We start from the raw sequence: 15,789 nt of genomic DNA on the forward strand, positions 1-15,789 counted from the left end.
ACAGGACAGGGAGTTAAAGCACAGAGCGTTCTAGAACACTCCCAGGATTCGCTGACCTGAAGGGAATTCCAAAGCCCGAGAGCAAATTGAACCAGAAAGGCATTCTCAGAGTTCCAAGCAGCATCTGAGGTGCCCTCCTGGATTAGCGGATTCCAGTAATTCCGAATACCAACTGGGGTTCCCGCCAGCCCATGCACACACTTCAGGAATGAAGTGGCTTTCTTGATGACCTCTGCTTTGTTGCTTTTCTTCTGCAGTTACTGTAAGATTAAGCTCTGAGGGGAAACACAACCAGTTGAAATTTATCACATCCCCTTTGGTGCTTCGGCTGTATTTTGATATCCTGCTGACATAGCCTGTTCGTCACAGGACCACGGACTCTGCAGTGTCCTCACCCCTTGCTGACATGGAGAGAGAGAACCAGGTAGCCCTTTCCCACCAGGCTACCACTGTGCACCAGACAGCACTCGGCTCCTGGAGGGGCTCGGATACGTTGTCTGAATAAAGGCATCTTTGTACCTCGCTTTCTAGACCATCAGCTCAGCGTAGAGCACTGCGTTAAGAGTGACATATGCACGGGCGCCTGGGTGGCTCAGATGGTTAAGCGTCTGCCTTCGGCTCAGGTCATGATCCCAGGGTCCTGGGATCGAGTCCCGCATCGGGCTCCCTGCTAGGCGGGGAGCCTGCTTCTCCCTCTGCCTCTCTCTCTCTGTCTCTAATGAATAAATAAATAAATAAAAAATCTTTAAAAAAAAAAAAAAGAGTGACATATGCACATCCGTTTTTACACTTACAAGTTTCCTCAGAAGAAATATTTTTATGCTGCCATTTTCCATATTTGATCTTCGCCCCAAATCACTACTTTGCATCACAGTGGAAAAGAAAGGCATGTGAAAGGCACATTTCACACCTGAATGCCTGCAGAAGCCCATCCAGGAGCCAACCAATGGGAAAAGTTACCTGAAGAATAGTCGCTGGAGCTTAGACTTAAAGAAAAGTTTGCTATTGTAAGTAACTTCAATGCTTTCCCCCTATGCGTGGAATGTGGTGGACTGGTGTCTGCGTTTCTCCTGCCTTTCCAGAACAATGTGCTGCACCCCACCACGGAGCAAGCCGGCCCTTCGGGCACCATGGTCTTCTTGCACTTCCTCTGAGAAACTAAGAGTGGAGTTCGATGAGGAAAGGCTGGGGCCTCCTGCCCAAGGCATTTCAGATGTGCAGCCTGGGACCCCGCATGCTGAACTGTAGAATCCACCCCCCCACCCCCTGCAGCAGCAAAGGACAGAGAGCTGGACAGAAAGGCCCCATCCTTCCCCCTTTAAAAATGTGTATGGCTTCTGTGAACAGAACGAAGACCTCTTTTCCTGCCCGCCCCCCCCCCTCGATTCTCCACTTCCTCCCTTTTCAGGTGGTTAGAGGCCTGGCCGATTCTCAGCTGTGTGAGTCCTCTGGGTCCCTGGGTCCGACACCGGCCTGGGGGCAGCAAGGCTTCGGGCCTGCGCTGCTCCAAGCCACAGTCTCCCAATAAGTGAGCACTGAGCCTCGAGTCGCCCCAGGGCGGGGAAGGACCTCTGTCAGCAGCTCCAGTCCCTCTGAAGAAGGTCTGTATGCACACGCACAGCCCCGTCCCCTCCTCGGGGGAAGAGGGCTGCACCCCAGGGTAATCTGGAGGCCAATCCAGGGGTCCATTTGCATGTCCTCCTGAGGAGGAGGGGCTTATGCACGTCCATCATGTTGCCCCTGAAACAGCCCCATGACGCTCAGGTTGGGAGAGGGACCCTTAGTGGCCAGCCAGTTAGGGGGACAACCTGAGATCACTTCCCCCAAGGGCCTCAGGTGGGGGGTCAGCAGGCAGTGCCCACCTGCCTCAGGTTTCGACCTCTGTCTCACCAGTCCAGGCTTCTAACCCAAAATGCCAATGCTCTCCACGCAACAAGCCAGCCTCGAGAAAACCATCCACTTCCCATCAGTCTGGAGAAACCAAAACCAAACCGGCAAAACCAAACCAGATTGTTTTATTCTGCAGTTTCCTTCTACCAGAACACTACTAAAAATATAAATATAAAATCTCTAGAAAATACTCATACTCAGAATAGATCTGTAATCTTCCTCTCCCAGACTGGGACCAAACTCTTTGTTCTTTCAAAGCCGATGGACCATAAGCATGTTTGTCTTCATACCGTCCACGTACATCACACAGATAAGTTTTGCTCTGTGCAGGGGAACGCACCACCCTCCTGCCAGGTTCTGGAAGCTCACCTGTGATTTATCAGGGGAAGAATACGTGCTGACCAGGGGGATACAGCGGGGTTGTGGGGCTAACAGGGAGGGAAGAGACTCTGCGCCCCCAGCTTCCTTATGCAGACCCAGAAACTGGGTCCTTTGCTCCTCATTATCCTGCCCTTGTGTCGACCAGGCCACCCAGGGCCAAGCTCCCAGAGAAGCTGGACTATGAGGTGTTGGGGTGGGGGCAGTGGCTCCCAGGCTGTTTTCACAGGGAGGTCAGGCTGCTGAGACAGACGGGAAGCCGGGCAGAGCCCAGGCCCTCGGAGGGACTAGATGTTGTCATCGCTGCTGCCTGGGGCAGCACTCAGCCCCTAGCACCAGGCGGTATCTGCTGCATCCAGGACGGGACCTCAGGCTCGAGCCCCCCTCCCCCAGGTGGCAGCATCCCCCCAAACGAGGGAGGACGACGGCCGGGGTGGAGATCATAGAGAGGCCAAAGACTGGAGCAGGGTCCCACGCGGGCCCTCGTTCAGCATCAGACACTAGTCTGAGGAACTCCAGCGTCATCCTGGCGATGGTCCTGGGATGACCTGGGATCCCTGGGCTAACCTCCGAGTCTCAGGACCAGGACCTCAGCAGCGGCTGGGTATGGCATGGAGAGCAGGGTGCTTAAGCCAACCCTGGGCGCGCCAGCTCTCTGCATGACCGGCTGCCACGTCACCTGGCCAGGGCCACCCTGATCTCTGAGGCAGGAGCCCCAGGGGGGCAAGGCTCTGCTAGGTTTCCCGCCAGAGAAGCAAACCGAGCTTCTGGCGTGGAAGTTCCCAGCACACATCTTTAGGTTTTCTGCCCCCATCCCCAGCGCTGTGTTGGGTGCAGAACTCCAAGCCGTTCTGGGAGAACTCACAGGCTTCCAAATGCTAGTCCTGAGAACTTCTGATATGATTAGAGATCATATCGTTGTGATGTCCTTGGAGGAAGGCAGCAGGAACTAGACCTTCAGTAGCTGCCCTGCCCACTGCACCCCGGCCGGCAGGGTGCCCGGCCTGCGCAGCCCCTCAGGGAAGGGAGCCGAGGCTTTGCTGGGAGCACGCGGTGCAGCCTGGCCTTCCGGAGCAATGGGAGATGGGGCGCGAGATGGGGCGGGAAGGCTGCAGAAGCAAGAATGCAGGAAGGGCAGCCGGCACCCTGGCGAGCCCACCCCCGACCAGGCTCCGGGTCCAGAGGAGTTTGCTTGGATGTTTCATGCGGCAGAGGTTGGGGTGGGGGAGGGGAGCAGGAACTGGGTGACAGGATGAAGTGGGAAGTGAGCAGTATTGGGGGGCACGGGGAGCTGAGTGGACAGAAAAGGGGAGGCCGCAGGAGTCCCAGGAGGAAGACTGCCCACCGGCCTGCCACGGCTGGATGTGCCATGCCAGCCTTCTCCTGGGGAGCCGGCCGCCCTGTTCAACAAAAGGGAGGTTCTCTTCTTGCTGCAAAGGCCCCCAGGGTTGGGATCACCCCCCGACAGGGTCTCCTGGCCACAGGAAGACAGCATGACAGGAGCCCTGGTGGGAGAGAGGAACATAAAAGTGCGTTAACCCAGGAGGGTCGGTCCCGACATGGATCCGGAAGGCCGGGACGCAGAGAGGACCATGCAGCACCCGGGCAGGGGAAAGGCAGGGCAGAGGGCCCTCGCGGGAGACACAGGCCATTCCAGCACAAGAGCAAAGCCCCTCCTGCCTGGTGAGAGGTAGTTTGCCCCACGGCTCCTGCCACATCCCAGTCTCACATCCGTCACCCCGGCTCTGGCACTTACCACACCCGGACCCCACATCTGCCTCATTTCAGGCCGTGGGCTGGTCCCTGAAAAGCCGCTCTGCCCCCGCCCCCCCGCCCCGGTGGCTGCTCTGTCCTCATCCTGTCTTCTCCACGACTTCGGCTCCAGGTTCTCAAGGCCAGCCACCTGGACACCAAGTCATGGGCCCTGCCCCCAAGCGAGATGATGATCTGCTGTGCTGCTTCTGCTGGGGCCTGCCCAGCCCCGTCTTCACACAGCAGGGGTGGCCCGGCCTCCCCTTCTGCGCAGGGAGCCCACGCGTGGCGGGTTGTACCCCTTTCCCCCAGTGCCTCCTCAGTGGCTGGCTCTGTGCCCTGTCCCAGGGAGCTTGGCACATTCCCCAAATGGCCAGACAGGAAACACCCCGAGAGCCCCCGGCGACCTGGCTGCCTCTGGGTCTCAGGCCTGGTGTCCCCTCTGGCCCACACCCAGAGGGCAGAGGCAAGGCAACCACCTGGGGCCTCCGCGGTCTTGGGACCGGGAGAACAGTGGCTGGGCGGCACTCAGGGAATGCAGCTTTCCAGGTCTGAGCCCATCATCCGCCAAACCCATCATTCCCCACCAGCCGGATTGCCACCGCCCACCCCCCCCCCCCGCCCCCGAGACAGGAGAAACGAACCAGGGAACGGAGGGAGAGGGGCAGGGGCACAGGCAGCGTGTGGGAGGCTGGCAGGAGCCTTCATCCCGGGCTGGTGGCCCTGGGGTCCAGTGGGAAGTCAGGGCAGCTTGGGAGTAGAGGGGCTCCAACACCCCGGGGCTGCGGCCGGCACCCAGAGGAGCTTATGGAACACGAGCCTTTAACGAGGATGACTGAGGGACTCTTGGCCCTGTACAGCCCACACAGGGGGACTGGCTCTCTGCTGATCTCTGCACAAGGGGGCAAAGGGCACGCAGAGCTGGGGGGCAAGAGATACCAGGGAAGGAGATGGCCGAGGGGAAGGGGGGTGCTTGGCAGGGAGGAGAGGCCCTACTCAAAGGAGAGCAGGTCTGGGTGCCGGCCGTCATTGTCAAGGCTGGAGGTCCGTGCCCGAGGAGGGGGGCTGCCTGCCCCCAGTGGCGGGGCCAGGTGGATGGGGCTGAGTCCGAGGCCGTTCCTCTCGAGGAGGCCAGGGGACGAGGCCCTTCGGCACTCAGTCATCTTCAGCTTGGGCTCGTCCTGGCCATCCTGGTGAATCAGGTCAGGTACAGACGGGGAAACTTCTCCATTGGGCAGAGCCTCGCCCCTATCTGCCATTTCCACGGGGGGCTCCGGCTGGGCAGGGGGAAGGGTATCCTGGGGCTGCCCAGGACACAGCTCTGTCCCATGCTCCAGGCTGCTTAGGACGGGCTGTGATGAAATCAGCATGTCCTGCGTGGTCTTCAGGGCCCGAGGGGTTCGCTTCCTGGCGATGGGGGGCGGGGGGTCCAGTCGAGGGAATGCTTCTTGCGGGGCTGACCTGTGGGGTTGATGACGACAGGCACGCGTGCTCTAAGGATGGCGAGACCCAGCGCCCCGATCCTTGCTTCCCTAGCTCCCCCACCCAGCAAGCGCTTTCCTGCTGGGGCTTCATCCTCGGTTTGCTGTGTGGGCTGTGGCGGCTGGAGCACCGCTGGCTTTTGCCCTGCCGCCCCCTGCCGCCCCCCCCCCCCCCGGGGCTGGTGTCGCCGCTGGGACCACAGATGAGCTATGGGGGACAGTACCAGCTGAGGAGCACAGCGGGTGGTGAAAACAAGGCCTGGAAGGGACCTGGTGGCCCCAGCGGGCTTCTCCCTCCCCTGCCCCTGTGGGTCCCACGGGCACCCACATTCCTCCACTACCACCAGCAGGGCAGTGGCTCGAAGGTGTGGCTGGGTTAGAATCCACCCAGGGAGCTTCAGGCGATGCCGGGTTCGACTCCAGCTCCGCCCACTCCTAACTTCGTAACCTGAAGCTCCTCACCTTACCCCTCTGAACTTGGTTCTGTGCAAGACGGGAACCACCTGATCCACCTCAGGGCCGCTGCAAGGGTTGGGGGGGCGTGTGGCCCGGCGTTTGCAGACACCAGACAGTGCTCAGTAAACCTTGGCCGTGGTGACCGGGTGGCAGCCAGCAACCAGGGACACGGCCCAGCCCTGTTCTCCGCAGGATGAGCTCATGTCCCCAGCTCGGGGCTGCTCTCTGGGTTCATCCCGGAGCTTGGCAGGCCCGCCCCCCGCACTTACCTCTCCTCCTCGCCGGCGACTCCGCCGGCCAGCCGGGCCCCCGCGGTCCTGTTGATCTCCATGGCGCCCGCACCGTCCAGGCTCGAGGGCTCTTTCCTCCGCAGGAAGTCATTGACTTTGGCCCCCACGGCTCTGCCCAGGTTCTTGAGGTGCTGGCTGCTGCCCACCCAGAGTCCCGGCCCGTCGGGCTCCACCGGCCCCGGGGCAGCAGAGCTGGGGGTCGCCAGCCTGGACAAGTGGGGGAAGGAGCAGCTGGGCTGCAGCTTCGGAGCGTGGGCCGTGTTTAAGTTCTCAAACACGCCGTGGTCCACTGCAAACAGAGGGGAAGACGGACACGGTGAGCGGGGGCGGGTCCCTCTGCCTCTTGCCCTTACAGCACACCCACCGCTGTCACTTCCCGAGGCTTTGGTAACATTCAGGAGAGCACCAGCAGAGGTACTCTTGACCCTCCCGGTCGGGTTTTCCTGATGGGATGTGGGACCAGCAATTCCAGTTCTGCCCCGCCTGGTTCATCGGGGACAAGCTCGAGCCACAAACCTGTCACTTCAACCGAACTTATCCCTTTAAACCTGCCTCCTCGACTCCTGGCTTGACCCCTGACCTTGGGGTCACCAAACCCTCTGAAGAAAAACTGAAGAAGTCATGAACTATGGTATTTTTCTCTCGTTGTGAACACAAGCTGAGCGGACGTCAGCACTGGGGCCGAAGCTTTAACGGCTAGCCTGGTCTGGTATACAGTAGGTGCTCAATAAATCTCTCAAACTGCCAGACCCATTCTGCAGATGGGAGAATTGTAGAGGCCAAAATCATAGCTCTAAGGTTTGTCACCAGAACGACCGGTGCTCAGGGCTTTAGGCCACACCGTCCACACGCTTGTACCAGGGCGTCCTCCCCCACCTGGAAGTCAAGCTCAGTCCTCCAAGGAGCCAGATCCATTCTGGGGCCTTGGAAGCACACGTGAGGTTTCTGTCCTTATCAACTACTCCAGATGTTCTGTCGATCTGGGGGATCTACCCCTCTAAGTGCCTATTCCCGCTGAGCCTTCGCAAGAGTACGTGAGGTTGGGGTGTGCTGCTTCTTCTGCTGAACTTGGCATAAAGTAGCTCCCTCTGCCCTCCACTGCAGAGCCCCCCGCCAGAGCGGATGCATCTCCCTTTACCGTGGTTGCAACAGACATATCCCCCCTGCACCAACTAGCTAGAGAAGCCCTATTGTAAAGGTCTTTGGGCGGCAGCAGGAAGCTGTGGGGAGAGGAGCGGATGAACCCCACCCCCAGGTCTGCACGTCTGTCGTACACACAGGGAAGGCACCATGGCGGGGGCCGTGCTAGGGAACTGGGTTAGAAGAGCCCTGGGGTCTGGGGCACAGAGCTGACCGGCTGAGGCAGCCTGGGCTCCGGGTGTGGCCACGCCAGCCTAGCAGGACTTCCAGCCCAGCCCCCAGCGGGGTTATCAGCTCCTCTGACTCGGCTAAGAGCTCTATCTCGCCACATCACCATCCACTTCAGCATACTTTCCCTATCGCGTCTCGTATCCCTCGAGTTTTTTCTTTAATCATAAAATCTGCAGAGAAGCCCTTTGCAATGAAAGCATTCAACTCTTTCCCCCCCAAACCAGCAAGTATATCCATGCCACTGCGAAACCAGGGCAAATGTTCTACAGAGGTTCGCTGGGGAAGGCAGATCCCCCCCACTTCCTGGCTCAGATATATCCGTGGTGGTCTCCTTATTGGTTTCAAGCGAAATCTACAGTGTAGACGTGCTCCTTTCTGAAAGTGTAAGCGACAACAACAACAAAACCCTAAGTGACTTGTGAATTGTGAGCTCCTCTTATTTGAAAAACTGCCCTTGCGAACGTCTATGCTGAATTCGTAAGTAATTTAAAGATAACCTATCCTGTGCGTTCTTTACAATTCCCTAAGTCTTTCTGGCAAACACACCTTGGCTCGATGATGAAATGGTGAGCTCCTCGAGGGGATGCAGCATCTGAGTGATTTTTTTTTTTTTTTTTTTACTTTCTGGAGTGCTCAGCATAGGGCCTGGCGCAAGAGTCGGCATTTAGTAAGTTTGGCTTAATTGAATTGGCTTTTTATAGGAATACTTAAAACTTGACCACATTATGGGCGGACAGTGTAGAGAACTGTTCCCGAGCCTTTTTCCATTTATGAAAGCCAGTCATAACCTCCTCTCTTGAGGTCAGCCCGGGAGCAACTGCTCTTGTCTCAGAAGTGGGACTCTGGCGGGGGGCCTCCTTCATTTCCACACCGGAAGGATGTGCCAGGAGCCCCTTTCCTGCTGGTGGCACTAACGACCTGCACACTCCGTCCCTCCCTTTGGACTAGATGCGGGGTGGTTCGGAACGTAATGGCGATGATGGAAAGAAAAACCATGAGACCCTGACCTGGTGGTCCACCCCGCAGCACCCCCCACATGCACACATCCGAGCAAAGCCAAGCATCTGTGACATAAGTCGTCCATAAGGAAGATGGTCTCTTACCTGTCCGAGAAAGGGGCTCGGAAAGCAGGTGGGAAGCAAACAAGAGAGAGACACATTTTATGTAGTGGCCGACCACTTTGGGAGTGTCACCTCCTGCCCGGGCCACCAGCAGCAACGTACCGGGAGAGCGTGACAGGCAAGACAGCAGGACTGCTGCCAGGAATATCACCAACCCTGGACAACCAGGTTCCCACGAACTCTTCAATACCTAGACCGAAAGTGTCTTGTTTTTAAAAACTCTACAAACAGGCTCTGACGCAGCTTCCCATGTGTTCCCCAACATTTTGAGCCCCCTCTACAGGCAGTCTAGCGGAAGTTCCCAAGCTGGCAGCGGGAAGAATTCAATGACCGCCCCCCACACCCGCAGGATGAAATTCAAAATCTTCTGGGTTCCGTGTGCACACGCTCATTACTCTCCTGTCCCATTTCTGCACACAAATCACCTGATTTTACACCAGGGAGATGTTCACCCATTCCAACCATTAAATGAACAAAAGAGGTGGACACGGTGGCAGGGAGGTTTGCCTAACGCTGCACAAGTCACTAACAGCAGAGGGGGGTAAGAACTCACACACGCCAACTCCCCGGACCCCAGGATCTTCCTCTGCACCGCAGGGGCCAAATCAAATCGCCAATACCCTCAAGGCTGCCAAAGCCCATGGTGTCATTAAATTCCAACGCCTTCTAAGCTTCTAAGCCGGGCTCTGGGGAGGCAGTGAGGTTCTCCACCCTGTCCTGCAACGCTGAAGTCCCGCGGGCGGATCCCAACAGGACAACGACTCCAGGCTCTCACACCCAGAAGCCCACTCGCACCTGCACGTGCTCCACGGCCAGGCCACATCTTTCCCCGCAGCCCAAGCAGACGCGCATTTAGATCAAATGCACTCTATGTACCTAGTCTGCCCCTGTTGTGACGCTCTAGAGCGGGGCTTATCTTCAAAGTGGCACGATCACCTTTCACCCTTACTCCACAGCCCTCCAGCCGGCTAGGCTGGGACAGGACAGAAGCGAAGCAGAGACGAGAGGCAACCTGGCCGCTCTGGAGTTCAGTCTCCCCGGCAAACTGCTTAGAAGGAGCACAATGGTGTTGAGTAAGCCGCCCTTTGTGTTTTAGTCATTCGCTAAAAATACACAGCACCGACCATTTAAAACATTATCTGGTCCCTACTCTTAGGCAGTGCACACTGAAGCATTTAGGCACAAAGGGACATGATGCTTGTAACTTACCTTGGAATAGCTCCGCAAACCAAGTAGGGGGCAGAGGGAGGCGAATTGACAAAGCGAAAGGGGTAAAATGTTAACAATAGGAAAACCTGGATACAGAATACACGGAAGCTGATTTTAGCTTTCAACTTTTTGTCACTTTGAAATGATTTCCAAAGAAAACGTAAAAATTATACCCCAAACTTCAAAGCGGAAAGAACAAAAACATCTGATGGCAGATGGCAGAGGTGAGGCAGATGAAGGAGAAGCCAAGCGAGCAGCTTATTCAGAGAGGACAGAGGTCCCCAGAACTGGGTGTGTCAGCAAGGACATAGAAAGGACACCAAAGATCAATGGGGCGGGGTCAACAGATTACATCACGGTCACATCTCTGCTACAGGCTTCCTTCCCCCTGGGCATTCTCAATCGAGGCAGGCCAATGAGGAATGACAAGCCCCAAAATTTAAAAGACTCCATCCGTCTTTGAAAGGGATAGCCTGGCCAGCGAGTGGAATCATGGGGCCTTCTTGTGATGTCAACTGCACTCAGAATGTTCATCATCTGGACAACCCAACCAGCCTCTTGGGAGCAGATGTGTGATCTCCATACCCTACGGTAGTCAGAATATGGAGAACTTCTCACTCCTCAGCATTTCCGGACCTCCAATCTCCTCCTCAGCCCTGAGCACTTTTCCCGACATTATGTCCTCACGTGCCACCAGCTTGCCAGGTAAACTCTGGTGCCACTAGGGCCACAAAAATGTGGTTTTTTTGAAGCTTTTAATTGAGCACTCTACCAGATCATGTTACAGGACTACGATTTAGTGAGAAAGGCAAATTACACATGGGGAGAAAATAATTTTTCAAAATGCTGCATTCATGGTAAGTAGTTCCTGCTGTTTATTCATTTCTGGCAAGGGAAGGATGGGGGAAAACACTTGTTGTCCAGTTTTGTTTTTTTCCTCTAGAATCTCAGGTGACTGTCTATGTAGAATAGGGGCTAGTTTTAGCCCTGGTTGGACAAGCTGGAGAAGAGGCAGGCTCACCAACCCCTCAGTAGGAACCTAGGAGGCAGGGTCCTTGAGGAGCATAGCAGGGAATCAAGGCAGATGCTCGGAGGACTCGCTATTCCAAGTGTGGTCTGTGGGCCTCCACGGCGGCCTCACCTGGGAGCTTGTTAGCAATGCAGACTCTCAGGCTGCCCCCAGACCTGCTGACTCAGGACCTGCGTGGGTAACAAGGCCTCCAGGTGGTTCCTGGAGAAGTATGCATATTAAAGCTTGAGAAGCCTCCTCTACGCAGGAGCTAGCTCTCCGAAACATCCATGTGTCTGTAGGAAACCACCTCATACGGTGGTTTCCCAAACTGAGCTCTGGTCCCACTCTGGGATTTGAGGCAGGCTGGCTTTTTACCAAGCGTTAGCAGTCATCAGGGTGTTCACGCAGCTAGGGTCCACCTCAACGCTCCCCGGCTGTGGGCAGGAGATGTTTCAACTGGAGAAACTGACTTCTCATCCTCAAAGGGGCCATGTAAGATAGCTACGTGGTCCGTGACTAGACTCCCTCCCCTGGATCCCAGAGCAAGCCCAGAGGCTGGAATGCAGAATGCAGAGACAGACAGACAGACACACACACACATACACACACACACACACACACACAGAGCGAGCTGCTGGAAGGTCAAGAGAAGGATGGGCCAGGCAGAAAGCTATCATCTGGTATGCATCTAAAATTCTCCCTTGGAGAGAATCTTTCCCAGATCTCAACGAAAATACCCCCTTTGGCATTCCCCAGGATGCCACCCAGAATCGTTCTGCTTATCTGGGTGCAAAAGAGGGCACTGTTTTTCTTCAGCTTTGCAATGTCATAAAGTCCCAAGGTAGAGCCTCTAGGTATGTTGGGGGGGGGGCGGCCAACAAGAAGAGGACCTCCAACCTCGCGCAGCTCACCAGCACGTTTCTTCCATAACCAGACATTGCAAAGACTGCATTACCCACCGAGGCGGCCAGCCCAGCTCAGGCCCTGCCAGCCCAGTACCACAGCAGCGCCTTCCGGCTCAGGGTGCAGAACACGGGGTTCTCTCCAGGTGAGGCCTTCTCTGCCTTGGGCAGGCACCTGTGAGAAGCTAGAGGGGCACGGGCTGCTCCCCGACGGGAAGGGTGCCATTTCCTCCCCGGTCCTCTCCTTCCTGGTCCTTCCTTCAGGAGACCCCCACAGGCCGGTCTCCCGAGCTGGGGTGAAACGGCAGCTTCCGCCCCCGTGGGTTGTTGCAGGCAGACAGGGAGGCTGGAAAAACGGCCACGACCATTGGCGGTGGAAAAGGGGCGCTGGGAAGCCAGAGGGCTGGCTGTTCGCTGAGCCACCTGCCGACCCTTAGAGGGGTGGAGGCAAGGTGTCTGCAGGGAGCACGGCACGTGACGGATGCTGAGGCTTAGTGAATGCCGGTGGAGTCTCCACCCCAGAGATCAAACTGCCATTTGTGGGAGCAGCCGGAAGGCAGGCCTCAGGCGGCTCTCCCCACCCCAACTCCCCCCCTGCTCTCAGCCCCGCAGTCGAGGGGGGGCGGGGAGGGACCCCGAGGCCATGCCTGACTCCTGACCTCTTGCCTTTCTGCTTCTCCATGCTCAGACCCCACCCTTTCCTCTGCAGACTGCATTTTGGGGGACCCCCAGAACGGGGAGCAGCTGAGGCGGAACTGCACCATCTACCGGCCCTGGTTCTCCCCTTACAGCTACTTTGTGTGCACAGACCCGGAGAGCCACCTGGAGGCCTACAGCTTCCCAGAGGTGCAGCGGGACGAGGGCAGGGGGGACAGCTGCCTTCCGGAGGACTTGGCTGAGAGCATCTGCTCGTCCTCTTCCTCCCCGGAGAACACCTGCCCCCGAGAGGCCACCAAGAAGTCCAGGCCTGGCCTGGACTCCACGGACTACATCACGTCCCAGGACATTCTCACGGCCTCCAGGTGGCACCCGGCCCTGCAGAGCGGCTACAAGTGTGCGGCCTGCTGCCGCATGTACCCCACTCTGCACTCCCTGAAGAGCCACATCAAGGGGGGCTTCAGGGAGGGCTTCAGCTGTAGGGTGTACTACCGCAAGCTCAAAACCCTCTGGGGCAAGGAGCAGAAGGCCCGGCCGGGAGACAGGCTCTCCTCGGGTGGCTGCCAGGCCTTCAAGTAGCCCGGCTGGAGGGCCGCAGCTGTCCTGTTAGTGGACATCTCAGGGAAAGAGGGGATAAAGCCTAGTTGTGTCTCCAGACAGATGTCAATAAACCAAAGTTAGCTACAGCCTTCTGTCAAGTTCGAGGTCACCCTGATCCACCTGCGGTCATTCCCGGTCCCCATCCTGTGCCCCTTTGGCGAACGGTTACCTAGCCACAGCAGGCCCCCCTCGCTGCCCCTCCCGCCTTTCCTTCCCCTCTCCTTGTCAAGTTTGAGAATAGCCTCTATAGTGGTGCTTTTCAAGGTGAGGTGCCCAGATCAGCAATGTCAGCATCCCCCAGGAATTTGCGAGAAATGACATCTCAGATTCACTGAATCAGAAACTTGGCGGGTAGCCCGGCAGTCCGGGTTCTCGGCAGCCTTCCGGGTGATTCTGGGGCAGCACAAGCATGAGAACGCTGCTCAAAGACGCTGGCTTCCTGGTTGGCCCCCCTGTGACCAGTCCCTGCCACACCCCGCTCAGAGGGGAGGGCTCGCCCAGAGGGCAGGAGAATGAACGTCCTTTCCCACGGGCACAGGGAAGCTTCCTGCATCATCTGGAAGCTTCTCGGGTGTTAGATCTCCTGAGGGGTGGAACAGGGAGGACTGCACGCCCCCACGCATAAGGCAGGAAAGAGGTGCATAGGGCCGGGCCCACCCCCCACCCCGTGCAACACAATCCTTCACTTGGAAGGGGCATGCTTGCTGAAGCACACCAGACTTGCTTCTGACCCAAGGGCAGCTCTACCTGGCTGTGTTGAGTCATGTCAAAGTAGGCAGGTACACACGTGAAAACACGGCTTCCCATTCATTACCAAGTAATGCACCAGCAGGCAAGCCCGACAGTCATCCCATTTCTGAGCAAGCCTCACTACCAACTCCGACCCAGAAACATGGCTGAACATCAGGGATGCAGAGAAGACATCTGTTTTACCCATTATGTGGTTTAAAAAAAAAAAGCTGAATGCTATTAAGCATTCTTATTTTTAGGCCTTATTTACCTCTCATTTCGTCTCCCTAATGCCCCAGGGACCCTCTCACTGCCATGGGGCATCTCCTCTGGGTGGGGGGACCCGGCATCAACCCTCCCTTCACCTCTGCCTCCCCACTGGCTGGCCAACAGGTTGGAATGGAAGATTCCCCCTTGCCCTTCCAGTGGTCCTATAGTGAGGTCTCTGCTTTCTGGTTTAGCAGAGCTGCTTCTGCTTATCGCTGTCCTGCTAAAATATCATTTGCGGTTCTTTTGTGAGAGGCTGGCCTCAAATGCTGTCACGTCCCACGCCGAGAAAACCTTCCCCACTCACTCTCTCCCCACCCTCTACCAACGCAGTCAGAGTCCAAGAATGTACTTGAACTGAGGGTCCCAGCCTGTCCACTCGGGGGTGGGTGGTCTCTCTAAACAGCCCTGACATCACTCCCTGGACCCCCCAGGGGAGGAGGCAGACACGTCCTCATTCTGATTTCCTGTTTTCCAAAATGGAAAAGCCACCTACCCCCTTGAAGACCTTCCCCTACACGTGTCCCTGTGCACGTGCGTCCCCTTGGTGGGGCCCTTGAGGAGGGAGTACAAGGAGGGGCTCACGTGGGGGCCTCGTGGCCTTACCTCGGTCTGTGGGAGATTCAGGAGGAATCGGCTCTTGTCTGGCCTCACGCCCTTTGCCCAACCCACACTCCCTCCTCCAGGGTGTCCATGTCGCGGACACAGAACACGTTAAAAAAGACAGAAAGCCATCCCACAGCCGGGGTCTGGGCAGAAGGACCACAGCACGTGCCAGCCGCTGCCTGGCAGGGGCTTAAGTTTCGTGTGAGGACGGGCGCTCTCTGCCTTTCACACATTTAATAGCATCATTGGGGCCCCCAGGAACTTTCTCAGTGCAGAGTTCTGAGGAAAGTTTCAGCACACAGAAAACGCACCCAGCCCACAAATGCACAGACCACGTGGGTACATCCCCCCGCCCCCAAATCAAGTGGAAGGCAAGCTCCATGGTGCCCTGAGCCCCTGCCAGGCGCTCTGCTGGGTGCTTGTAAAATGCAAGCTCATTTACTCTTCATTATCGCTTTATCTGGTCTATTTTATCCCCATTTTACAGACGAGAAAAATGGGGCTCAGTTCCATCACTCAGAAAAGGGCAAAGGGCACGTGAAGCCGGTTGATCGGACCCTCTCAACCTGCCTGCAGACCCGGCCGGGCCTGACAAAGCACCAGGCCCGGCAAGCCCTCTGCCTTCGAGAGGGCTAAACGTTCTGGCCAAACTGGTCTGGTTTCCATGACGTTGGCTTTTTGAGATCCTGCAGCTTCTGTTTCTCTGACACTCCTCCCTCGCGAGCCTTCCTCCTCCGTTTTGTGTCGCCTCCTGGCAGGAAAGCCAAGTCCCCTGGAACCAGCGCCACTCCGCTGAGCCGAGGGGCAAGGGCACCACAATGTTTGCGGGCAGGTGTGGGGACCAGCCTATTTTGATTCTGCGATAGACATTTTAGGAACAGGGTTGTTCGGAATCCTACCTATTGCGTATTTCAGACATTTAGTCAAGGGAGTCGGTGAAATTTTATGATCTAGATGATTTTAGCTACAGCTGGAAACATCTATGATGTCATACTTTTTCAGGCACTCAAAACTTGCTTATATGCCAGTGACGTCTGCGGTGTGAGAGAACCTGGGCCGGGGAGGGGT

General features: G+C 57.0%; 2 protein-coding genes across 2 annotated transcripts in view; one reads left to right on the top strand and one right to left on the bottom strand.

Moving 5' to 3' along the window:
* Nucleotides 1–1,994: 1,994 nt before the first annotated feature.
* Nucleotides 1,995–15,789, bottom strand: part of C6H1orf226 (chromosome 6 C1orf226 homolog) — a 17,113-nt gene continuing 3,318 nt past the window's right edge. The window contains exons 2-3 of the mRNA XM_081825252.1: nt 6,227–6,536; nt 1,995–5,481 (exon numbers count right to left, since the gene is read on the bottom strand). Coding sequence (XP_081681378.1) covers nt 5,013–5,481; nt 6,227–6,536 — 779 coding nt within the window. The 3' untranslated portion in view covers nt 1,995–5,012. The remainder of the gene's footprint in view (nt 5,482–6,226; nt 6,537–15,789) is intronic.
* SPATA46 (spermatogenesis associated 46) lies at nt 10,551–13,098 on the top strand. Its single transcript, XM_006738772.3, has 3 exons — nt 10,551–10,653; nt 11,895–12,008; nt 12,572–13,098. The coding sequence occupies exons 1-3, from the start codon at nt 10,551–10,553 to the stop codon at nt 13,096–13,098; spliced, it is 744 nt and encodes a 247-aa protein (XP_006738835.1).

This window comes from Leptonychotes weddellii, chromosome 6 (assembly GCF_054177405.1).
Source record: "Leptonychotes weddellii isolate Sample4059 chromosome 6, ASM5417740v2, whole genome shotgun sequence".
NCBI classification, from domain to species: domain Eukaryota; kingdom Metazoa; phylum Chordata; class Mammalia; order Carnivora; family Phocidae; genus Leptonychotes; species Leptonychotes weddellii.